Source organism: Sciurus vulgaris, assembly GCF_902686455.1.
Source record: "Sciurus vulgaris genome assembly, chromosome: 16".
Lineage (NCBI taxonomy): Eukaryota > Metazoa > Chordata > Mammalia > Rodentia > Sciuridae > Sciurus > Sciurus vulgaris.
In genome coordinates, this window is record NC_136477.1 from 1,664,931 (window position 1) to 1,688,714 (window position 23,784).

A 23,784-nucleotide genomic window follows, 5' to 3' on the forward strand; every position below is an offset into this window, starting at 1 on the left:
GGTTGCACAGGTCCCGCGAGCCCTGCTTGCTGGCCTGGATTTGAAGGGGCGTTGAGGCACCTCTGGAAGTGGCTCCCCCTCACGCCCCCAGCCGGGGACAGCCGACGCTCAGGGGCTAAGCCGACCTTGCATTCCTGGGACGACCCCATGTGGTGGTGGCGATGTCAGGATCTGTCATCTTCTTTTTAGGTTTTTGGCCCTGGGGCGCCCGGCCCCGATTTGGACTAGGGTCTCGCTGAGTTGCTTAGCGCCTCGCTTTGCTGCGCTGGCTTTGGACTCGCGTCCCTCCTGCCTCAGCTGCAGACGCTGGACTACAGGAGCAGCCCGTCTTCTGCCGCACGGACCTGGCGGCTACGGTGGTGGCCTTCGGCCTGGGAGATCCTGGCCCTGGTGGGCAGGTGGCAGGTGGAGGCGGGTCTGGTGCTGACCCAGGTCCTGGATGAGGTGGGAGGTCAAGAAGAACCTCAGCGACAGACCGGGCGCCTGTCCTCCTGGGGCGTCCGCAGGGGCCACGGGGAGCGGGACTCGCTCCTGGGAGGACCTGAGCCAGGAGGCAGGGCTGGCGATGGCTTCAGCCCGGCTTGCTCTCCTCCCACTGCCTGCGCTGGTCTTTGTCCAGACCACGCTGAGCTCCTCTCCAGTCTCACTGGCCAGGACAGCGATGGTCCAGCCCAGGCGTGCAGGGCGTTGGCGGCAGAGGGTCGCGCACACAGCTCCGTTGGTCCTGGTCCTCCGAGGGTGCTCGGGGCTGGGCGAGGTTCCTGTGTGGGCAGGAGCGGCCCAAGGAGCGAGCTCCCAGCGCCCGATGCCGGGGCGCGTGCTCTCCTGCTCCCGTCCTCCTTGCCCCCTCCCAGGTGGATTTGGCCATACTTCCTGCATCGTGATTTGGTGGTCGCGAGTCTCGGGTGGCGCTGCCGTCGGCCTGGGTCTGATCCAGGCTGTGTGAGTCTGCAGGACTTGCTTCACCTCTCTGGGCCACACGCACATCCTGTGAACCCTCCGGAGAGTTTGGGGAGCTACTCTGAGACACGGCAGCCGGGGAGGGAGGAGCAGGGCTGACCGTCAGTAAGGTCAGCATCCTCTGGAGCCTGCCGGGAGGCCACGTCCTGGGGTCTCCAGCTGGTCTCCACCTGCAGGCGCCACTGTCCGAGTCTCCCAGAGGGGCGCCTCTGTAGACAAGACCCGAGGCCTCTCGGCCAGGACCTGGAAGCCGAGGGCCTTGGTCACCGTGGGCACGTGCAGCAGGCCTGGCCTCTGGTCGGGTGGGCACGGCCCCTGCGCCGAGCCCCGAGGCCTGCACTGGCCGCGGGCAGGGAGGTGGAAGGGTGGGACGGCGGCCGGGGTCAGCGGGCGGCCTCCTGACGGCATGGCAGCTGCGGTGTGGGGCCCGGGGGGTGGAGACCTGGAGATCCAGTGTCACCTCAGAGACGGCGCCCTCCTTCCGGTCTCCGCCCGTGCCTTCCCCTCCTGGTCTCTCTGCGTCTGCCCTTCTCTGACGCCTTCTAAAATATTAAAATGTCAATGTAATATTAAAGGTAAAACATTAAATATTAAATTTTTTCTTTTAAAACATTAAGACGTTCAGTGCTGGTGACACCCCTAGGCCGCCGTCTTCGGGCCCGGGGGGCCTGCCCCCTCGCGGAGCTTTCTCGTCCACATTTATTTTCTGGTGCTGGGGGTTGAACTCAGGGGTGCTTAGCCCCTAAGCCACATCCCCACCCTTTTTATTTTTTATTTAGAGTCAGGGTCTCCCTAAGTTGCTGAAGCTGGCCTTGAACTTGTAATCCTCCTGCTTCAGCCTCCCCAGCTTCTGAGACTACAGGCCTGGGCCACTGCACCCAACTCTCACTGTTTAAGTGCACAGAAGCGTAAGACCCTGTGAACCCGTCATCTCAGTACGCGGTGTGATGCTGCGGCACTGTGCTGAAGTCACAGGCCTCCGTCAGCAAGCTTCCATGGCCCTCCACCCTGAGGGACACCTCTGGAGCACAGTGCATAAAACCGCTGCTGCTTCACTTTTGTAGCGCTGGGGTGGAAGCTGGGCGACTCCTCCACAGAAGCCACAGCCCTTTTTGAGATGGGGGGCCTTGCTAAGTTGCTGAGGCTGGAATTTGTGATCCTCCTGCCTCAGCCTCCGGAGTAGCTGGGGTGGCAGGCAGCCACCAAGCCTGGAGGCCAGCACGGATGGAGTAGAGCCCTCCTTGCCGGGAGAGCAGACCTGCCTCACCAACAGTGGCTTTGCGGCTGGCAGAAGCACCTGGCTTCACGCGGCTGCTCCCTGGCAATGGGCAGCTGGGCGGTTGCCTGTCTTCCAAACTAGGTCAGAGTGGCGCCCTCCAGTGGCGCGGCGGAATCGGCTCTGCGGGCCTCTTCTGGGCGCTCTGCCGGAGTCCCAGGAAGCCCGGGTCCAGCTCTGGGCTTGGTGTGGGCGTGGCCTGGCCGGAGTGCCCGCCACGCCTCCTCCTGAGCCTGACGGAGAAGGTAGGCAGGGCCTGGGCAGCACAGCAGGCGTCAGGGCAGGACGGGAGGCGTGGAGGGCGAGCCCTGGTGGGGCAGGCTGGGCCAGGCGGGGCTGGGCTGCCCTGGAGGGCTTTGCTCCCCCTGCAGGAGAGCTGGGGGTGGGCACACCAGACCTCTCTGCCCCTGCTGCCCGCAAGGCTCCAGCGAGCCCCACAGCCTTGCTGCTGTCGCCGCCCCGGTGGAGGCCACTGTCTCCCGCAGGGCGACCTAGGAACAAGTGGAGGTGAATCTGGGGCCGTGGCTCCAGTGCCCGGGCTTGTGGCCTGTCCTGGCGCTGGCGGCTGCTCCCTGGCGGAGGCGTGGTGGGCTGGATGTCCTGTGCAGGGCTTGCCCCAGGGTCCTGGCTGCCCCTCCCTGGGGTGTGAGCCTGCAGTTGGGCCCGCAGAGCCCTCCTGGACTCTGGCCCAGGAATGAGACCTCGCAGGCACGGGGAGTGGAGGCAGGGCCTGGCCAGATGTCTGGGCTGCTCCAGAGGCCAGCCCCCTCCTGTCCCAGCCTTTCTCCCCAGCTGCGGGCCCCTGGCTCCAGTCTGGGCAGCCCCCTGCCTCCCCTGGCTCCTGGCATGCTGTTGGCCTCAGTGGAGATCAGACTTGAGGGGGCAACGTCCAGGACAAGCCCAACAAGGACGCGGAAACGGTGGTGGGAAGGCCCAAGGCTGGCTGGGCTGCGGGCGAGGGCCAGGCGGGGCAGGACCACGGAAGCAGGGAGGAGGCCTGTCGGGACCGGCCAGGGGCTGTCCAGCTGTGGTGGAGGCAGACGAGCCGGCACGGTCCTCACAGAACCAGGCCCCGATTCCCTGTCTGTCCCCTGAGCTGCATATGCTGGTCACCCTGGACCCCCTGCCCTGGCAGGATCCAAGAGCCCAAGTGCTTGAGCGGCCATTTTATTAAGAAAACCAACACTGGCCCCCGCCGGGGGCAGCCGAGTCCACAGAGCTGGCCGCGGGGCCGGCTAGGCATCCTGCTGCTGGATGAAGGGGTTGGGGATGGCCTCCATGCCGTCCTGCGGGCAGATGAGCACCACCGAGGTGCCGCGGCAGACCACCAGGCCCAGCTGGCGGGTGTCCTCGGTCAGCTTGTACTGGTCATCAGGATCTGCGGGGAGACAGGGCCGTGCGCTGGCTCCACCCTGCGTCCCAAGGCAGACAGCGCGAGGGACCTGGACCCAGGGGCGGCCTCTCCTGACGCTGCCCAGAGCCCAAGGACACCCCGTGCAGCACCCCCTTCTGTGAGCAGGACCTCAGAGGCTGGGGGACACAGGCCCTGCCCTGGAGCTTGTGGGGCACAGGTGCCGGGGCGACAGCGGTGGCACGGGTGGCCTGCAGGCTGGGCACCTCTGGGGGCCACACGGGTCCAGCCCAGGCCTTGCCCTGAGGCGAGCACTTCAGCCAGCACCCCTTCCCCAGGCCAGGGATCGACCCCGAGCACGGGAGCACTGAGCACACCCCAGCGCCTCTGTTTGATTTGGAGACAGGGCCTCACTATTGCTGAGGCTGGCTTTGAACTTGCATCCTCCTGCCTCAGCCTCCTGAGCTGCTGGGCTGACGGGCGTGGGATCACCACACCCGGCTGGAGAGTGAATCCTGTTTAACCACAGGACAGGTCAAGGGGCCAGATGTTCCCCTGCCCTAAGTGCCTTGCTGAGCTGGGGACTTGGGCTGATGGACAGGGCTGGGCGGGCTGACCCACTGGGCTGCCAGGGCAGGGAAGGGGAGGTTCCTCTGGTGGGACAGGCCCTGTGCTGCAGGGGCAGGAGCAGCAGTGGCCTCTGCAAGCTCCTGCCTCCCAGGGCACCACAGGCTCGAGCGCCCAGGCGCCGAGACGCCAGGACTGGCAGTGTGCCTGCCGTCTCCCAAGCCCTGAGGTGACAGGTGGCCCTTCCAGCCTTGCCAGCACCCAGGACCAGGGCGAGTGGCCCAGCGCCCGCCCTTCCACTTGGCTCACCTCGCATGTACTCGATGGTGCCGTCCAGCACGAGGTTCAGCAGCGGGTCGAAGCCCTTGAGGATGCCGCTGGCTGCGGGGGCATCGAGGACGGCACATGAGGCAAAGGCAGCGGTGGTCCTGGGCAGGCCTGGCGTCCTCCTGCCAGGTCCAGCTGCCCTCCTCCTCCCCTCAGAACGCCTGGTGCAAGCTTGCTGCAGCAGGCAGGGGCCAGCGCCCAGAGCGCCACCGGAGCCACCGCGGAAGCGACTGGAGATGGGCCCATGCTGCGCGCCACCTGCTCCTCGAGCTCAGAAATGCCTTTCTTTCTGGCGCCTTCTCCCGTGACTTAAAGCTCGTAAGAACCAGGGGATGCCTTCTCAGCCTGTCCCGGGGACCCAGGGCTCGCAGGGCGCCCGGTGGGCAGGGGTCTTCAGGGGCTCTCGGGATGACTCCTCCCAGGCTCTGGGCCTTCTCTCCAGGTCTAAGACCACCCCGAGAGGGGATGGTCGAGCGCCCACGCGCTCCTGGGCACAGCCCTGCACAGCCTGCTCCCTGCTTCCAGCCCTCTCGCCGCTCCCTCCAGTGGACAGGTGCACCTGGGCAGCCCCTTCCCGACTCCTTGCCCATGGGAACCTCTGTGGGAGCGGGCGCCACTCCATTTCTCTCACGTCCCTTCGAAGGCATGGAGGAGCCACGCCATGGCCATGCTGCCCAGGGCAGGCCTGCACCGCACCCTGCCTGTTTAGACAAGGGGTCAGCACACCATCAGAAGCTGCAAAGGCAGAGCTGTGCACTCACTGCTGAGCCTCTGGCTCTGTGCTGGGGTCCTTCTCTGTGTACAGGCCTCTCCCCTGACCAATGAAGGTTGCAAGGGCGCCTGCCTGAGCGCTTGCAGAGAGCAGGGTGCAGCAACAGACACAGGTACCTGGCCCGAGCTGGTGCAGCCAGGTGAGTGTGCCCCCAGGACTCCACCTTATCACAAGCTGAGCACTGTGGCTGGTAGGCAGGTCTCCAAATGCAGACAACATCCCTTGACCTGGGTGAACACACCTGTGTAACCCTGGCCCGACTGTGGGTTTATCATAGGGTATCTCTCCTAAGATAAGGTTATGTAACAATGAGCAAAGAGTTTTGAGTTAATGTAAGGAAGATGACTATGGGTGGGCCTGGCCTAATCAGGTGGGACCTTCAAGGACCGGCACTTTCTCAGACATTCTCCTGCTGGCCCACAATTTGAACAAATGTCTGCTCAACCCATACCACAGGAGCGCAGAGAGCCCCAGGCAGGAATGGGTGTCCACAGCCACCACCATCAGAAGCCCAGGGCCCAATCTACAACCACAAGGAACTGAGTTCTGCCAGCACAGCCAGCGAACTTGGAAAAGGGGTGGAGTCTGTGAGGACAGGCCCTGTATTATGATGTCCAGGAGACCCTGAGCCCCAGGCACTGGGCTCTCAGCCTCTAGGTTCTGTGAGATGATGACTCTGTGCTGTTTAACCTGCTAACCTGGTTGGCAATCTGCTACCCAAAGCAGAAAACAGAGGCAGCCCTGCTGAAAAGCAAAAGCCGTGTCCCACTCAGGCACCTGCAGCCAGGCACCAGCACGGCCCACGGAGCACCCGTGGCTCGGCTCCAGGGGCTGACTGTGGCTTCACCCGGAAGTTCAGCACTGTGCTTATGGGGCTCTGTTGCCACCGCCCGCGCCTCAGCCTGGGCCTGGGTCCTGTCTTAGAAGGAAGGAACCAAGCACCGCCGAGGCTGCCCCTGGGCCAGATGGCAACTGTGCCTGCTGCGGGCAGAGCCACCTGCTGGGAGCCTGGGGTTTGCACTACCACCCGGGGAGTGGGAGTCAGCCTGTGTGCCAGGAGGAAGTGAGACGCAGAGAGGGTGGTCCAGGCCCAAAGCCCAGAGCTGCCAGGGCCCACGGCTGCGTCACTTCACCCAGCGCGGCGGGGAGCCCGGAAGATTCAAGGAGGCCCACTCTAACAGGTGCCTTTGGCCAGAACTGTGGTCAACCAGCGGTGACTGCCCTAAGGGGCACTGGCCCTATCTGGGGCACTGTGGTTGTCACTACCAGGAGCGCTCCTGGCATGGAATGGGGGAGGCCAGGGGTGCTGCGTGCCGGGGATGCCCAACCGGAGGCTCATCTGGTACTACAGGTCCCCAGGGCAGAGGCGGGGACCACAGTGCATGGGGGCAGGAATAGAAGCGAAGATCAGGGAGCGGGGCAGCTTCTGGGGGGAGCTGCAGAAACAGGTCCAGAGGGAGGCGAAGACCGGGGTCCCCGCACCAGCTGTGCCCCCTTGGGTTTTGCCTGCTTCCCCACCTGCATGGTGGGCACGCCTGTGCCTACCTTCCAGCTGTTGGTCTGACTGCATGAAGCAGTAAGGTCAAGTGCAGGCGACCCTGCCGCTGGCGTCCTCCTGTCCCCACCGCCCAGCCAGGGTGCCCGAACCTCACCTTCGCGGCCTCCCTGGAATTTCACCCGAATGGTCTTGTCGATGTACTTGGACAGGTCCAAGATGCTCTCCTTCTTCTTCTTCTCCTTGTCCTGGGGGGAAGCGCGCCGCATGAGCGCGCAGCCCGCAGCCCTCCAAACCCCACGCGCCCCCATCCCGCAGCTCCCCAGCCCTGCGGCCCATCCCCAAGCGGCCACAAGCACCTGCGGGGGCAGCTGACCTGGCCCCGTGTCCCCCATCGGCGACCCGTGTCCCTCTGCCACCCCGCCACACGCCCGGACAGCAGCCTCCTTCCACCCGTCCCCAGCCCCATCCCAGTGCCCGCTCCCCGCCCTGTCCGTAGCCCCGGTCCCGCTCCCCGTCCCGGTCCCCGCGGCCCCGTCCCGGCTCCCCATCCCGTCTATAGCCCCGGTCCCTGCAGCCCTGTCCCCGTCCCGGTCCTCGCTCCCCGTCCCGGTCCCCGCAGTCCCGTCCCCGTCCCGGTCCCCGCAGCCCCGTCCCCGCTCCCCGTCCCCGTCCCGGTCCCCGCAGCCCCGTCCCCGCTCCCCGTCCCCGTCCCGGTCCCCGCAGCCCCGTCCCGCTCCCCGCCCCCTCGCCCGGCCCGCGCGCACCGCCATCTTGCCGCCCGCCGCGCCGCGCAGGCGCCGCGCCCTTTGACCCTGCGCGCAGGACGGCGCATGCGCGGCGCGGCGCCCGGGGCGTCGCAGGGAAACTTGTGCCTTCGGCTGCGGCGGGACCCGCGGACATGGCGGCGGCGGCGCTGGCGCGGCTCGCCACGGCCCTTCTGCTCCTCGCGGCCCAGGTGAGGGCTGCGCGCCCCGCGGCCCCGCGGCTGCCGCCCTCGGCCCGCCCCGCGCGGCCCGCCGGCCCGAGCCCCCCGCGCGCCCCGGGGCGCGGCCGTGACCTTGCGGGCCCGCGGGCCCCGGCTCTGTGGCCGCGGCCGGGGCTGCCGACCCCCTCCCGGCGTGTCCCTCCGGCGGAGCGGGCCCGACGCCGGCGAGCCCCGGCCGGGGCCGTCCCGCGCGAGCGCGGTCTCCGGGCCTGGCCGCTGGAGGAGGGTCCCGAGCCCGCCCTGGAAGCGGGCGCGCCCCGAGCCCCGCCTGGAGCCGCGCCTGGAGCCGCGCCCGCGTCCGCAGAGCGGCGGCAGCGCCCGCCGTGCGGCCAGGAGCCGCTGCGCCTTTGACAGGTTGGGTGGCCTAGCACGGGGGCTCGGGCGAGCGCGCTGGCGCGGGGAATGCCAGGCGTCCGGGTCTGCCCTCCCTCCTGCCACCGTCAGCCTGGACCTCCTCTTCGTGCCGAGCCGGACACCCCGCCCGTCTGTCCCTTGCTCCCTGTGACTGCTTTTGCCGCCGCCTCCGGCCGATCTCTGGGTCAGGTCCCGTGTGTCCAGCGGCCCCCTGCTGTTCCCCAGCCCCCTGGCCGGGTGGGGAAGCTGTTCTGATCCCAGGCGGCTCGCCGAAGACCTTTTGCTCTCAGGCTTGTCACCCTGCAGTGCCCCGACCGTCCTTCTGGTCCCCGCTGCTTTTCCAGCCTGCTGGATGTTCCCTGTGCTGCCCTGTCTTAGGGAGGGATTGGCGCTCTTCAGATGTCTTGAGTGAGGAGAGAGCAAGAGAGGCGGCTGCAGGGTCGGGGTCACCATAGAGGGTGGGAGTATTTGCTTGGGAGGTAGGACAGGGATTCGCTGGGAGAGGATGGCAGAGGAAGGTGTCATGGGCAGCCAGGGCACCCGGAGTGTGACAGCTGTGGCCTGCTTGGAGGAGCGGCAGGCCTGGCAGTGGGGTGCTTTAGTGCTTGAGGGAGAAGTGCCTCCGCCACACGCCACAAAGACGCCTCTACAAAGCGGGGCTTCAGGCGACCTTGGAGGGAGGCCAGGGCAGCCCCCTCAGGACTGGGGGGCGAGGCAGGGGCCCCCTGAGGAGGGGCAGGGTAAGGGCAGGATGGAGCTGCGGTCCTCAGGCCAGGTGCTGGGAGACTTTGTGCTGGGGCTGGAGGTGAGCAGCAGTAGAGTGGTGGGGTGGACGTTGGAATCCAGGTGCACAAGAAGGAGACCAGCTCTTCCCAGGCGGAGACTGCTTGGTGACAGTCCTAAACTCCGTGGTGTTTTCTGACCCTGGGCAGGTGGGCCATTCCCAGTTACACCCCTCTTTCCGGTTAGGACAATGTGGATGGGGGTTGAGGTCACAAGTGGTGCCTGCTGCTTAGTGGCTTGTGGCCCACCTTCCCTCCCAGGAGTCTTATTGGAAGGCTGCTTGCGCGGTTGACTCCTTTGTGGAGACCCTGTGGTGTCAGATACTTTGTGATGGCTCTGAAACAGCTCTCCAGAAGTTTCCGAGGTTCGTCACTGCAAAGCATGCAGGTGGCTGCTTCTTCAGGCCTGCTCTCAGGAGGCCACCTTCGTATGGCCTCCAGATTCCTGTGGGCTTAACTAGAATACAAGGTGCCTTTGCAACTGGGTCCTCTGAAAGTCTTCTCCCAGGTCCTTCAACACAGCAGGCAGGGAAATTCTTCAAAGTGAGACCCCGTTTCCCTGGGTGACTGCGGAGAGCATAGGCTTACTTTTCAATGGAAAATCAGTTTTACAGGTTGTGAGGAGGAAAATCCATGAATGTACTTTTGTGTTCTTAAATGACGTTTTTGAAGAGAAACAGTTCTATCAATTTCCGTTTTGCACAAAGGACACTTTTCACTAAAAGCCATGATCCCCCAGAATGGTGTTGGGCGGTCTCCTGGGAAGGGCCAGTGAGTTGGGCTTTGTAGGTCACGTGGTCCCAGTGGCCGTTCTTAGCTCTGCCTGTGTGGTGGGGAGCCTTGGACCCTGTGCTCCGGGATGGACTGTTCCAAGCAGACAGCCATCAGAAGGTGGGCCTGCCATGGGGTGTGCATTCTGAGCCCCTCTGTGGCCCATAACCCTTCCTGGAGCAGATGCCAGGGGCTGGGAACTTGGTGGGAGCTACGTGACTTCCAGGGAACCAGGGACGCCGATGATGTCCTTGGAGGGCAATCTGCAGGGGAAATTTGGAGGGGAGAGCTGGTGAGAGGTGTGTGGTTGGGTGAGGGCAGCCGACTGCTATCCTCGGGCCACCCTCCCCCGCCCCTCCTGAGAGTGCTCCTCAGCTCCAACTCGGCGCCCTGTGAACTCCTTCCCAGGACACACCCAGCAGCCTGGCGGCAGACAGGGTCATTATCTCACTGATGGTTGGCGCCAGGGGCACAGCACCTACCCAAGACAACAGAACCAGCAAAGCGCCAGAGCTGGCGTTGGGGCCCGTGGTCAGCAGTTTGGGATGCAGGGCTTGAGGTCTGTCCCCATGTTGGCACCAGGCTGTGGGGACAGTCCCTGTGGACTTATACCACCTTGCCACCTGGAGATGGCCAGGTCCTCAGGGGATTCTCCCCTTGGCCAAGCTAGAGCTTCCCTTTCCCCACCTCTAACCCAGCAGAGCCTGTGGCGTGTGGTGTCATGGTGAACCCTGCTGCGCCAGTCTCAGCAGCTAGGTGCAGTTGGCACCCATCCGTGCATCGCCAAGCCAGCACCTGCTGCCTGCTAGTTTCTGTGGCAGGTCCCCAGGAGACACCACACGTGTCTGCCCGTGGCAGGAGCCTGACCCAGCAGGCTGTGTGTGCACACCCAGCTCTGAGGCCAAGGGCCTCTCCGGGACCCCGTCCCCTCTGCAGCCTGGCAGCTCCCCAGCTTGCCAGGGCCCTCTTCCACAGAACCCCCTGCACCCCAACTCTCAGACCCATGGTGACAGATCGCCCTTGTCAGGTGCTGGCAGGGCTCTGGGGACGGGGAGCCAGGAAGCAGCTGTGGGCCACAGGCGACTGCACGGCAGCCCTGCTTGGAGGACCGAGGCTCAGGCCACGCCCCCCAGCCAGGTGGGGCGCAGGGGAGTGGGGTGAGCGGCGGTGGGGGGTTTGTGTACAAAGGTGTTTCCCCGCAGCCGGATCCCTCTCTGGCCGTGGGAGTGGGTGTCTAGCCCTCCTGTCCCAGGCTGTCTTTGCCACCTTCAGGCAGCCTCCCGAGCCCCAGGTCCTGTCCCTCTGCCTCAGTGAGAGCACTGTCCGTGGCTGCTGCTGGCAGGTGGGAAGGCGGGGTGCCAGGTGGCGACCAGTGCCTCCCTGCTCCCAGTGGGAGACCGACTCTGGCCACCTCCTGTCTCCTGGGGCTTGGAAGAGAGCAGGATGGGGACAGCTGGTTACTGACTGGTGAGACCTCCCGCCTGCCCCACTTTGGGCCCTTTGTTCTGTGTGCTTCCTGTCTTGTTCCCCTGGGAGCTGATGGGGTGTTGAACAGGGGTCCCTCTGACCTGTACCCAGTTGTCCTGGTCTTGTGACCAGCTATAATGCAGGCCTAGGGGGTCGAGGGCCATCCCCCAAATTGCTGGGGTGCTGAAAGCTCAGACATCCCACCTTGCCCCGTCGTCCTGGCCACAATTGACCTCCAGAGCCTAGAGACAGAACTGCTGATGCAGAGTCCCCCCGCGCCGTGGGACTCCTCCCGAGGCTCTGTCTGTTACTGTCCCTGCTGGTCCTGGGAGGCCTCATGGGGTGGGGCCATCCTGTTTTCTTTCTATTTTTTTGCTTTCGGATTTCTTTTGGTTGTCTATGGACCTTTGTTTTATTTATATACGTGGTGCTGAGTGTCAAGCCCAGGGCCTCACACATGCCAGGCAACCAGTAACCACTGAGCTCCAACCCAGCCTCATCCTGTTTTCTTGATGCAGAAACCTGTGACCCCTAGGCGTGCCTGGCAGACATAGCTATGGTCAGCCCAGGCCTGCCTGGAAAGGTGTGCTCCTTAGCTTCCCTGCCACCCCCTCCTCCCCAGCCATAGAATGTGACACTCAGGAGCAGGGGTGTTGCTCAGTGGTTAGTGCTTGCCAGCCACGCACAAGGTCCTGGTTTCTATCCCCACACTACAAAAGAAAGTGTGTGTGTGTGTAAGTACGCACGTGTGTATCTCAGTTAATCGTGTTTTGTCTGTCCTGCTGAGAGGAGGACAGAAACGTCTCTAGACACAGTAAATACAGGCACCCCTTCCTCAGGCATGCACAGGTCCCTGGGTGCTGTACCTAATGGGGTCTCTGACTGCCACCTCATCCCTTCCACAGGTGGCCTGTGAGTATGGCATGGTGCACGTGCTCTCGGAGAGCGGGACCCCCCGAGGCAAGGACTACTGCATTCTGTACAACCCGCAGTGGGCCCACCTGCCACAGGACCTCAGCAAAGCCGTGAGTGTCTGCTCCCCTGGACTCACTCTGGCTGCGTGGCTATGCTTCCTGCCCAGCTTGCAGGAAAGGCCCGAGTTGCCACAGGCGGGAGGCAGGCCTGGGCAGGTGCCCCCGGCCAGTGGAGCCTGGATGAGCTCCTCAGCCCCTCTGGTCTCAGTTTCCTGGCATGAACGAGAGCTGCCCAGAGGGCTGTGGGAGATGGGCCCTGCGGGGATGGACGGGCCCTGTGCTGCTCTGGATGCCAGGGTCAGCCTGCGCAGGCCAGGGCAGAGGGTCCTAGGCCTGGTGGTAGATGGGTTGGGGCCCTGGACGCGGGCGTAGCCCCTGCCCTGCTGGCCAGCATCTGGACCCAGAGGGCCCTGGAGGAGCTCAGGTCGTCGACTCGCACCCCAGAAGCCTGCATCCCCTTCCCTGCCAGAGGCCACCTGTCCACCTGTCATTGTTAACAGACCTGTTCTGCAGGCAGCAGCCACCCTCTTGTGTGTGTGTGTGCGCGCACCTGTGTGAATGCTGCAAGCCTCGGCAGGTGTCTGCAAGTGGGTGTGTTGTGAGCTCGGCTTTGTGTGAGTGTGTGTTCTAATGAGTGTGTGCTGTTACGTGCAGGTGTGTGCCGTGTGCGTGCTGTCCCGGCTCTGCGGCCTGCACACCAGGCAATGCCTGGCCAATGGCAGGGCCTCCGGGGTCTGGCGACCTGAGCTGAGGGCTGCTGCGTTGTCTGGGTGCAGAGAACTGCTGAGTGGGCCACTGGGTGCACTGTCCACAGCCTGGGTCCCCTAAGGATGCACGGAGATGCAGGGAGGCCCTGTCTGCCAGCCAGCGCACAGTGGGCAGCAGCTGGCTCTGAGCGGATTCGGGGGGTGCAGTGTGCGGGCCTGGGCTTTGGATGGCAGACCTGGGGTCTTAGCCTTTCCCTGGGGAGCCCTCGGCAGGCCCTCTGGTTCCCCAGATGAACCCGTGGAGAGCCCCATGTGTCCTGCCCTCCTGCTGCCCTGGCTCTGTCTCAGTGGGGCTGAGAACTCCTGCGGGAGCCAGGGTGGCATCGGGCAAATGCTGCCATCCTGTTGGGTGCTTAGTGGGGCCGCCAGCCGCCCTCCCTGGCCACTCAGGGCACGGCCTCCCTCAGTCTCTCCTGCAGCTGCGCAACTGGACGGCCTCGCTGCTCTGCTCCCCCAGCGACCTCCCCGCTAGCGGCTTCAGCAACCAGATCCCACTGGTGGCCCGCGGGAACTGCACCTTCTATGAGAAGGTTCGGCTGGCCCAGAGCAGCGGGGCTCGCGGACTGCTCATCGTCAGCAAGGAGAAGCTGGTAGGTCTTGTGTGGCACTCTCTGGGACAGTGGTCACCCTCAGGGAGAGCCGCACGGCCTGGTCCTCTGTCCCTGCCAGGCTCTGCTCCTGCAGGGAGCAGCCCTGGACCCAGCATGGCAGGGGGACCCTGCTGGGTGTAGGGTGTGAAGGCAACAGGGTGCTGCCTGGCCAGGTGGTCACAAGGCAAAGGTGAATAGTTCACAGTCCATACTGCTGATGGGCTCTGAGTCCCCAGGGGATCTGGGAGGCCTGTTCTGGGAGAGCCGCTGGGCTGACTGAAGGCCCTGCCGTCTACCAGGGCCCTTAGGGGAGCAGGGCCAGGGCCTTAAGCCTGGCCTCCCTGGCCCTGAGGGGAGGTGACGCGTGCTCCGCAGGTTCCCCCCGGAGGCAACAAGACGCAGTATGAGGAGATCGGCATTCCCGTGGCCCTGCTCAGCCACAGAGACATGCTGGACATCTTCAGGGTGGGCCTGCTTGCTCTGTGCCCCTGGGGTCTGGGAGGGTGCTGGGCAGGGGCCGGGACTGGCCGCTGGGTCGGGAGTGGTGGGCGCGTGCCTGGGCGGTGTTGAGCCCCACCCCTGCCCTGCTCCCCGCGGCAGAGCTTCGGCCAAGCAGTGCGGGTGGCGCTGTACGCCCCCAGTGAGCCAGTGCTGGATTACAACATGGTCATCATCTTCATCATGGCCGTGGGCACCGTCGCCGTCGGGGGCTACTGGGCCGGGAGCCGGGACGTGAAGAAGTGAGTGAGGGCATGGGGCGTGGGCTGCAGCCCTGGTGGGAGGACAGGTGGTGGGTGCCACTCAGCAACCTGTCCAGAGCCCCTGCTCGAGCAGTGCCCAGGGCCCCAGGCTGTAATGGAGCAGGAGGGCCGAGCATGGCTTGGGGCTGGGTCCACCCTGAGCCTCCCTCTGGCTGCGGCTCCTGGGGCAGTTCTGCCGTCGCCAAGTCAAGGAGGAACCAGGGACTCGGGGCACGTGGGCAGCCAGGAGCTTTTGTGCCCCTGCGTCACCCGTGAGCTGGCCCCGGTGCTGTGGCCACTCGCCTGTGGGTAGCAGGTGGACTCAGCCGGCCAGTGGGCCTGCGCCACCTCAGCTGTCCAGCATGAGGGCCGGCTGCTTCGCCCCTGGGCTCAGCTAGGCCGGCCCCACCCTGCCCGCCCCTGGCCTGACCCAGGTGCCTGGTGACCTTGGGGTGTCTTCCAAGAAGGTCCATGAAGCACAAGCGGGACGACGGGCCCGAGAAGCAGGAGGACGAGGCGGTGGACGTGACGCCCGTCATGATCTGCGTGTTTGTGGTCCTGTGCTGCTGCATGCTGGTGCTGCTGTACCACTTCTACGACCACCTGGGTGCGCCCCGCCCTGCCCTGCCCACCCTGGGGCCCCGCGGGTGGGCTCGGCTCCCTGCCTCACCGCCCTGCCCCTGCAGTCTACGCCATCATCGGGATTTTCTGCCTGGCCTCCTCCACCGGCCTCTACAGCTGCCTGGCGCCCTGCGTGCGCAGGCTGCCCTTCTGCAGGTGCAGGTGAGCCTGCCCGCGAGGAGGTCGGAGGTCGGAGGTCTGGCGCCGCTTCCTGGCCCCTGAAGCTCCAGGCTTTGCCTGTCCAAGGGCCAGGACCCTCTCCCTCCTGTGCCCCACCCGTCTCTGCAGTTCAGGGTATACAGCAGGTGCTCACTCAGCACTATCCAGGGTTCACAGAGCAGGGCAGGGCTGAGAGGTGGTGCTGGTTCTCAGGTCCCTCTGCACCTGGACGGCCTTCCTCTTGCATGCTGTCCAGCACGGGGCTGTCGGCAAAGCCCACAAGGGCCGGGGGAGTGGGGTCACAGCAGGGACAGGGCTCCTGTGCCCCAGGTGTCTGCCGTGGGTGTCCAGGCTGCAGGTCACTGTGAAGGGCCCAGAGGCCCCAAGCTCAGCTGGCTGCCGGGGCCTTGGCCCGTGGGAAACCTGCAGGCCAGTCCAGCCCTGCTCGGGGCACTCTGGTAGGCCGAGGGCCTGGAACCCAGGTCTGCCAGAGGGGGCCACTTTAGGCCAGGTGGGATGTGTGTGCGGAGGGCTGGCACTCAGGGCACTCCTGGGGTCCACAGCGGCAGTGCTGAGGGAGAGGGGCTGGGCAGGAGGGCCTTCGTGGCCCTTCCAGGCCCCACTGTCCACGGGACGCCTGTCTTAACCTGAGGGTGTGGAGCCTGGTGGGGCGGGGTGGGCCGGGGCTCGGTGCTGACGGGCGCCCCCCCCCCAGGGTCCCCGACAACAGCCTGCCCTACTTCCACAAGCGCCCGCAGGCCCGCATGCTGCTCCTAGCGCTCTTCTGCATCGCCGTCAGCGTGGTGTGGGGTGTCTTCCGCAACGAGGACCAGTACGTGCTTTCTCCCTGCGGGCCCTGGTGGGCGGGGCCGCCGCTGTCCTCAGGTGCTCTGGGCTGGGCTCCTGCGGCCACCCCAGCGTGGAGCTGCTTCAGCTTCATTGTGAGCCCCGCAGCTCCTGTGGCGCCCTGTCTGCCCACATCCAGTTTCACCTGGGTTTGGCTGGGTGCCCGGCCTTGATGGAATCTGGATAGAGATGCCCTGAACCCTCTGGCCCCAGGCACCCTGTCCTGCCTGGCCTCTGGGGCTCACTCGGGCGGGGGCTGGGAGGCACTGGCCCAGGGCCACCCTCTGTCCCCACCCCTGTCGTGGCACTGTGCCTGCACTGGGGGCTCAGTGGCCCTGCACATGGGCTCTGCCTGAGTGGCCTGCCTGGGCGTCCCCTCCCGCACCTCCCACACACTCCCGGGCTGTGGGGTGCCCTTACTGTGGCCCAGGGACAGCCGCTTGTCCCCGCCCACTCCCACCACTGTGGCTGGCACCGCCTGGCGTGTCCCTGAGCAGCCAGTGCTCCTGGCCACAGTGCCACTTGGCGCCATGACAGACTGCACTGACGGGAGGTGAAAATGTTTTGAGTCCTTTGTCCACAAAGACTGGAGCTTGCGTGGTTGGAGCCAAGCTGGGAAGCTGGCCACCGCACAGAGTGGACCTTCCCTGTTCCCTGAGTGCCCAGGTCCCAGGCTGCCTCTGAGGGGACGCCTTCACCTGCTGCTCGGGCTGAGGATGTTTTGGGGTGGCCTGCTGTGCGGGCAGCCGGGAGCCTGCGGTGGGCGGGGAGCATGAGGTCAGGGCAGGAGGGGCCCCGGAGGCCTCTGGGAAGTACTCTCTGTTGCGCCCCTTGGCACCTGACTGCACGCCCTGTCCCCAAGGCCAGTCCCCAGGGGGTGCTGTGTGGAGACTGGCTGGGCACAGGGGCCTCTCAGGAATGCCGCCTAGTGCAGGGCTGTCCCCCACTGACCCTGGGGGGCTGAGGCGTCCCACCACGGGCAGCCACCCAAGCCTGCAGGAGGCTCTGGCGGGCAGAGGGTAGACGGCCGGGTCAGCAGGCGCCTTGCTTTCCAGGTGGGCTTGGGTCCTGCAGGACGCCCTGGGCGTGGCCTTCTGCCTCTACATGCTGAAGACCATCCGCCTCCCCACATTCAAGGTGAGGCAGGGGGTGGGCCTGGCAGTGTCCTGCAGCCCTGCTGACCGCAGGTCACAGCTCGAGTAGCCCGGCCTTGGGGATGCTGGTCAGTCTCCCCTTAGGAGTCATGCCTGGGGACTCGTGAAGAACTGTCACTCCCCAGGCCCATGGGCCCGGACTCGGGTTTCGGGGCTCCACCAGCCCCGTCCACCCTGCCAAGGCCTGGCCATGGCCCTTCCTTGCCCTGCTCTGCGGGCTGCGTCCCTATTGGGCACGAGCATGCGGGGGACGGCAGCCTGAGCCAGCGGCCCCGGCGTCCTGCCTGCAGGCCTGCACGCTGCTGCTGCTGGTGCTGTTCATCTACGACGTCTTCTTCGTCTTCGTGACGCCCTTCCTGACCAGGGTAGGTGCCCGCTGCCCTCCCACGCCCTCTCCCTTCTCCCCGACTCTGACCCGACCCGTTCTGTGCAGAGTGGGAACAGCATCATGGTGGAGGTGGCCACTGGGCCCTCGGACTCAGCCACTCGGGAGAAGGTACGTCACCTGGCCACGTGGGCCTTGGGGCCGCTGGGGCTAAGGTGTTGACCAGAGTGGTGGGACATGGGCTATGCCAGGGTGCCAGGCCTGGAGAGGGAGCCTCTGCTTCCTTTGCAGCTGCCCATGGTCCTGAAGGTGCCCAGGCTGAATGCTTCGCCGCTGGCCCTGTGTGACCGGCCCTTCTCCCTCCTGGGCTTTGGAGACATCCTGGTGCCAGGTATTGAGGCTGGCGGGTTCTGGGAGGGCGGCACGGTGGGACAGCCCCAGAGCTGGGCCTTGCGTCTTCCTGCGGCAGGGACCCCGGGCCCAGCCCCGGCCGTCAGGGCCGCCCTTGGGAGCAGTGGGTCGGAGTCTGCAGGGCGGCCACGAGGATTGGTGAGGCCTGGCCACGTGGCCACAGGTCCGCCAGCTGCTGCAGAGCCCGGGCGGGTCCTCGCCACCTCCCTGCTGGGCCCCCTGCCATCCATTCGCCCACTGAGGGGGTGGCAGAGGCCTCGAGGGGCCATGCCAAGCTGCTGCTGGGCCTGGTGTGCAGCCTGGGCAGCTGCTGAGGCACATGCCAGGCCCAGGGCCAGGCCCTGCCGGCGCCACATGGTCCCAGTGCCCGCCACATGTGGCGGTTCCCAGGACGGGAGCAGCAGCAGCGCGGGCCCTGGGTGAGGCGTGGCGTCCTCCCCAGGGCTGCTGGTGGCCTACTGCCACAGGTTCGGCCTCCAGGCACAGTCGTCCAGGATCTACTTCGTGGCCTGCACCGTGGGTAGGCACCGCTGCGGCCCGGGCCCGCCTCCGTTCCCAAGGGCTCACTGTCCCCGCCTCCCCAGGCCTGCGTGGTCTCTCCGGCGTGGCTCTCTTCCCGTCTCCCCTGTGCTCTGTCCCCTGAGCCCTTCACGCAAGGTGCCCTGTGCTCGAGCAGAGGTGGTCTGCCAGGCCTGGCGCAGCTTGGTGCCGCTGGGTCGGCCACCTGCAACAGGTGCACCTGCTGCTCCTGGGGAGGGAAGCACCGTGCAGCCAGCTCTCCCTGCTGCCCCCTCGGGCCACGTCTCGGTGCCCTCGCAGCCTTGCCCTCCCCAGTTCTGCCCCGGCCCAGCGCGTTCCCAGGGAGAGGCGGGAGGGCCAGCCAGGCCGAGGTGACGCTCCCGTCCCTGCAGCCTACGGCATCGGCCTGCTGGCGACGTTCATGGCGCTGGCGCTCATGCAGCGTGGCCAGCCTGCCCTCCTCTACCTGGTGCCCTGCACGCTGGTGGCGAGCTTCCTGGTGGCGCTGTGGCGTCGCGAGCTGGGTGCCTTCTGGACGGGCAGCGGCTTTGCGGTGAATACCAGTTTGCTCTGATCTGGGAGAGCCGTAGCCCAAAAGCCCTCACTGGGGTTAAAGTTGAGTAAGACCCTCCCGCTCCGCCCGCTCCCTGGTGGGTCCCTGCTCTGGAGGGGCGCGCCCTGGGTGTGGCCTGTGGGACGAGCGGCCGCTCCTGTGGCCGCTCCTGGTGCTTCCTGAACAGCGAGGCCGTTCCATGGACCCTGGGCTCCCGCCGCTTCTGCCATCGGGGACGGGCGCCAGGTGTGGGGCATCTCCCTAGGGCAACTCCCTGCCCGTGGAGCTGCCTGCGTGGGGTGCCTGCGGCAGCCCTGAAGCCTGCTGACCCTCTCCCAGTGCCACAGCCTGAGCTGTGCCTGCCACCCCGGGTGGCCGCCCCGCTGTCGGCCTCGAAGCCTCAGGAGAGTGGGGTTGGGCCAGGCCTAGGGCGAGGCTGCGCTGTGGTTGCCAGCGGACTTTGAAAGCAGCTACTCGCCCTCCACCCCAGGATCTGGGCTCTTCCCTGCAGCCCCCTGTGCTGCTTGTGGGACTGTGGCCTGTGGTCCCAGCACCCTGCCCTTTCCTGAGGGCCTGCTCTCCAACCTGGGTCTGGACCTTTGGGGATGGCCACTCTCCTGACCCTCTGCATTACCCAGTGACCCAAGGGCCCCAGGGTTTTGCTGCCCCTGCCATGGGTCTGCTCTGGGTGCCCGTCCCTCATCCAGGACCTCTTCCCTGCAGAAAGACCTACCTCAGACCCAGTGGGCACCAGCTCCCGCTGACAGTCCACAGCCTCCAAAGGACTCGGATGCCCCGCTGTCCCCACAGCCTGCAAGCCAAGAACCAGTCAGGTCCCCATTGCCCCCTGAGCAGCCTCAGGAACCATCCACACCTGAGGCGACGGAGGCCCCAGCCTCTGCCTCGGAGCCCAGGACCCTGGGCAGCAGCACCCTGGAAGCCGCGGGCCAGGCTCAGGCCCAGGCCCAGCCCAGCCCCGCAGCCCAGCTGGGGACCTCGGCCTAGGGAGCGGAGGCGAGGACTCCTGGGCGCTGCAGCATCCACCCCTTGCTGAGATGCTGGGGCTGCCCCACGCCTGCAATGGACGCCAGCAGTCACCACCTGCCCTGGACGAGACCTGTGCCGGGCCCCTCTCCCACCATGGTGCTCAGACCTCTCGAGGTCCCCTGGCCCCCTCCTGCTCCGCCTGCAGCTGCGCCCTGCGCCCGCCTGCTCCGCCCGCTTGGCCACCCCACCAGCTGTCTTCCGCGTGGTCCTGCTCTTGGTCCCGGGGTGCTTGCTCCCTGCCGAGGCCCACCCTGTTTGGTGCTCCTCCCTGCTGCCTGCTGGGGCTCTTTCCTGTAGGACATCTGCTCTGAGAGGTCCCGAGACCCCTGGACCAGATGCCAAGAAGCCATGGCCCCCGGCCTGGAAGCAGCCCCATCCCTGGGGCTGGAGCCAAGGCCTGAGGGTCGGAGGCCTGCGGGGAGGGTCCCGCACTCCCACGCGGTAATAAAGGCGGCTGTTCCGGAGCTCGGCGGTGTCAGTGGGTGGCATGGGGTCTGTGCCCCAGTGAAGCAGGGTAGGCGCTGGGCAGCCTGGTGGGCAGGCCTGGGCCCTGAGCTGGGAGGCGCCTGCTTCCTCCCCACCTGCATTGCGGGGCATCCTGGGCTCTGCCTCTAGCCCTAGGAGGGCGCATCCCCGCGTGGACCTCTGGAAGGTGCGAGGACGTCCTGGAACTGGCCTCCTGCCCTCTACCTCACTGACCAACGGAGGCCCGAGCTGGAGCAGCCAGGGTGCGGCCCGTGCCCTAGCGTCCCCCTGCACGTCCCGCTTCGGGGCGCGGGATGGTGCTGGAGCCTGGCGTCCTGCAGGCTGTGGACACCACCTCTGCCTCCAGGGAGAGAGGACGTCTTCTTTCTTCCCTGGAGGAAAAGGCCAGCGTCTCTCTTACCCTTTCTGTCCTAAAAAGAATGGGGTGAGTTGTGGACATGGAGCTGGACCTTCCCCGTGGACGCTGAGCGCCGGGCACAGGACCTGCAGGCTGGGCAACCTGCTTCTGCCGCTCAGACTGCATCCAGCCCCTGGCCTGGGAGTTCTCAGGTGGAGGGCCTCCGAGGGGCTGGCCTGGGGGCTCCACTGTGGCCTGGCCTCTGTTGGATCTGAGGATTAAAGTCCCTTTTGATTCGCACCTCGGCCTCTGCGCCTGAGCACCGGTGGACGGGGCTGGGCACCAGGCCAGGGATGCAGGAGCCTCGGGTTCCCCGGTGTCCCTGCTCTGCTCGGGTCCCTGAGGCGTTTCCACGAAATGGCCCTCGGACCCGCACACAAGCCCTTGTCGGCTTCAGGACAAGGAGACCTGGGCAAGAGCAGTGGTCCTCTGACCCTCGCCCGGGGCCCGGCCGCTGCAGAGAGGGTTGGGCCGGCGCCGGCTGCAGGCGCGGAGACCCTCGTCCTGGGGACCCAGGGCGGTGCGGCTGCCGGTGTGACCTGTGCTGTGCAGTGGCTGGGCGGTTCCTGTGTCCTGCGCGGTGGCCATTCCTGCCTCTGAGAAGGGCGCCCAGCCCGTCCCCTCGTCCTGCAGGCGCAGTGGCTGGGGTGCCCCGGGTCGGGGTCTGCACTGCTCTGCGACTGGTGGTCGCTGGTGAGTCGGTGACGCGTCTGGCACGGAGCCTGGCGAGGCGGGTGCTCAGCCGGAGCCCAGCACCGCAGGGGGCGCGGGCAGGCGGGGCCCGGAGAGCCCGCAGGAGGGACAGCTGCCCGTCCTCCGCTGTTCACCGGAGCCTCCCTCCCCACAGCCACTGTCCATCACCCTCTTTCCTCCATCCGCCCTCCTGTTCCTGTTTCCCTGCACACCACCAGCCTTTATTGAGCGCCTGCTGTGTGCCAGAGGCACCACTGGGGACAGGGATGCATTGCCTGCAAGTCCCAGACCCACTCCCGCCCCAGGTGGCTCAACCTGATGAGGGACAGGGTGTCGGTCGGCTCAGGGGACTCAGAGTCACAGGGGCGGGCCCAGCTCTGTCCAGGGGTGGCATCAGGAGCAGAGGCCTGGAGGAGGCAACTGAGTGAGCCTGAGGGACCCACAGGAGGTGTCGCAGTCCTGGGTCCCAGCCCAGAGGGTGGCGGGTCACCAGGCACGGCGGGATCACCCAGCAGAGGCCGTGGGCGTTCTGGAGAGCGGAGCAGCTCAGGAGGCCCCTGCCGCGAGCCCTGGTGGCCTCCCCGGAGCGGGTGGCTGTGGCTCTGGGGGTGCAGCTGCTCCTGACCCAGGACGGCACTGTGTCCTGGGCACCCGGCCAAGCTCCTGTCCTCCGCCGAGCATGCAGCCCGCACCCGAGAAGCCAGGCCCTCCGCAGACAGCCAGGGCCAGAGCCAGGGTCCCATGGCGGGGAAGGGGCTTGGTGGGGGGCCGGGCAGGGGGCTGAAGGGGACTCCCCCCAGGCGACCTGCTGGACAACACTGGCTTGCAGCCCTTCCCAAGAGTCGCCTGTAAGTCACTGGTGCACGAGGAACAATCTGCAGGCAGCTCTGAGCAGATCCCAGGGCCTCGGGGGTCACGGTGTTCCCGACAGCATAGCTCAGCCACCTGGGGACCAAGCAGAGGCAGGTCTGGGTGGCCCGGTGACAGTGGCACTGTGCCAAAGCTGTGGCCAGTCTGATCCTGAAGGAAGCACCAGGCAAACCCTGATTCAGGGACACATGCCAGACTCTTAGCCTCCCAAACTCTGCAGGAGCGTGCGAGGTGGTGACAGCCCAGAGTGCCAGGGGACAAGCACCGATGTCATGTGGGGTCCCAATGGGGTCCCAGGCAAGGGAACACTCAGGGAAACTGAAACGGCATATCCGAGTCACGCCGGCCATCCCTGCTGCTTGGGAGGCTGAGGCCGGAGGATCACAGTGAGGCCAGCCTCAACAACTTGAGACCCTAAGCAACTTAGTGGGACCCCATCTCCAAATAGAAAGTAAAAAGGACCGGGGATATGGCTCAGGGGTAAAGTGCCCCTGGGTTCAACCCCCAGTAGCCACCCGCCAAAAGATGAACGTTAACTGATAGCAATGTATTCGTTGTAACAAAGGCAGATACGAAAGCTCTTGTGTGGTTTAGGGGAATTGTGTACTATCTTCACAACTTTTTTGTCAATCCAAAATAAAATGTTTATTTAGGAAATTGTTGCCAGGTGTGATGGTACACAGCTGTGCTCCCAGTGACTGGGGAGGCTGAGGCAGGAGGACTGCAAGTTGAGGCCAGCCTCAGCAACTTGGTGCGACCTCGAGTGTTCCTGGGCACAATGCCCAGTGCCAGGAGAGAACACACATGTCCTTTGTCCAGGATGTCCCTGCTTCCTGGGGAACCCCAGGACCTCAGGTGTCTCCTGCCTGCTCTGTCCACCGTGCCTGCTCAGGCCGGCCTGCTCACAGCTCCCTCCTCACCTGGGCCCACCTGGCAGCCTGCCAGACCAGGGACACCGTCCTGGCTGTGGCCACCCCTCTGGCCCTGGCCCAGCTCCTGCGGGGTCCCAGGGCCCACAGGACTCCCTACCAGAGCCCTGGCTCAGGGAGCTGCTTCTCCTGGAAGGGGCCTGGCCGGGTCAGGTGGGAGGGAGGAGGGCGGAGTCCCGCCAGCAGCTGCAGGGCCGGTGCCTCCGGTGCCTCTCCAGTCCAGGGCTCGGATCCCGCTGGGCGGGCATCGGCTGCCTCCTCCTGGGCCTGAGCCGGTGAGTCGGGCTGCCAGGGTCGGAGCACGACACGGTGCAGCCGTCTGGGCCCTCGGCTGTGTGGACACGGCGGACGGCTGGCCGGTCTGCAGTCGGGTCGGGACTATGCGGGCTGTCTGTCCGGCACAGGGCTCCCTAGGTCCTTGCTGCCCAGGTCTGCAGCTTTCTGGCTGCCACAGGGTGGGTGGCGGTGCCCTCTGGCGCGTGGGGTGGTGCTGGAGGGGTCCTGGGCCAGCTCGGACACACGGCCAGGGCGCAGCTCAGGCTGGACGTGGCCCCCTAGGAGGGGTGGTCAGAGCGCCTGCAGGGAGGGACCCC

The 23,784-nt window shown here is 66.0% G+C and overlaps 2 protein-coding genes across 4 annotated transcripts; one reads left to right on the forward strand and one right to left on the reverse strand.

The window, feature by feature from the left end:
• Positions 1–3,387: 3,387 nt before the first annotated feature.
• On the reverse strand, positions 3,388–7,574 carry LSM7 (LSM7 homolog, U6 small nuclear RNA and mRNA degradation associated). The gene is made up of 4 exons (XM_079115813.1): positions 7,516–7,574; positions 6,906–6,996; positions 4,464–4,535; positions 3,388–3,614 (listed from the first exon to the last, which is right to left on the reverse strand). Exons 1-4 carry the CDS (start codon positions 7,519–7,521, stop codon positions 3,472–3,474), a joined length of 312 nt encoding a protein of 103 aa, XP_078971939.1. The 5' UTR covers positions 7,522–7,574; the 3' UTR covers positions 3,388–3,471.
• SPPL2B (signal peptide peptidase like 2B) lies at positions 7,571–19,841 on the forward strand. 3 transcript variants are annotated; one of them, XM_079115811.1, is made up of 15 exons: positions 7,571–7,706; positions 12,016–12,135; positions 13,259–13,441; positions 13,817–13,906; positions 14,042–14,181; positions 14,649–14,788; positions 14,868–14,964; positions 15,677–15,793; positions 16,863–16,944; positions 17,252–17,326; positions 17,395–17,457; positions 17,578–17,677; positions 18,140–18,217; positions 18,609–18,769; positions 19,493–19,841. In XM_079115811.1, the coding sequence occupies exons 1-15, from the start codon at positions 7,650–7,652 to the stop codon at positions 19,772–19,774; spliced, it is 1,785 nt and encodes a 594-aa protein (XP_078971937.1). In that variant the 5' UTR covers positions 7,571–7,649; the 3' UTR covers positions 19,775–19,841. The 3 variants fall into 3 exon arrangements, with proteins under 3 accessions (XP_078971937.1, XP_078971936.1, XP_078971938.1); XM_079115810.1 differs by having other exon boundaries at positions 14,646–14,788; positions 19,493–19,839; XM_079115812.1 differs by lacking the exon at positions 18,140–18,217 and having other exon boundaries at positions 14,646–14,788; positions 19,493–19,840.
• The last annotated feature ends 3,943 nt before the right edge of the window (positions 19,842–23,784 follow it).

Excerpts from the sequence above, each read along its gene's own strand:
- LSM7 (XM_079115813.1), bottom strand. Across the intron at positions 4,536-6,905 it reads ATTCCAGGGAGGCCGCGAAG|CCAGCGGCATCCTCAAGGGC; the intron begins GTGAGGTTCGGG and ends ATGCCCCCGCAG. Across the intron at positions 3,615-4,463 it reads CACCATCGAGTACATGCGAG|ATCCTGATGACCAGTACAAG; the intron begins GTGAGCCAAGTG and ends GTCTCCCCGCAG.
- SPPL2B (XM_079115810.1), top strand. The coding sequence starts at position 7,650 with ATGGCGGCGGCGGCGCTGGCGCGGCTCGCCACGGCCCTTCTGCTCCTC. Across the intron at positions 15,794-16,862 it reads GTCTTCCGCAACGAGGACCA|GTGGGCTTGGGTCCTGCAGG; the intron begins GTACGTGCTTTC and ends CTTGCTTTCCAG. Across the intron at positions 17,458-17,577 it reads ACTCAGCCACTCGGGAGAAG|CTGCCCATGGTCCTGAAGGT; the intron begins GTACGTCACCTG and ends CTTCCTTTGCAG.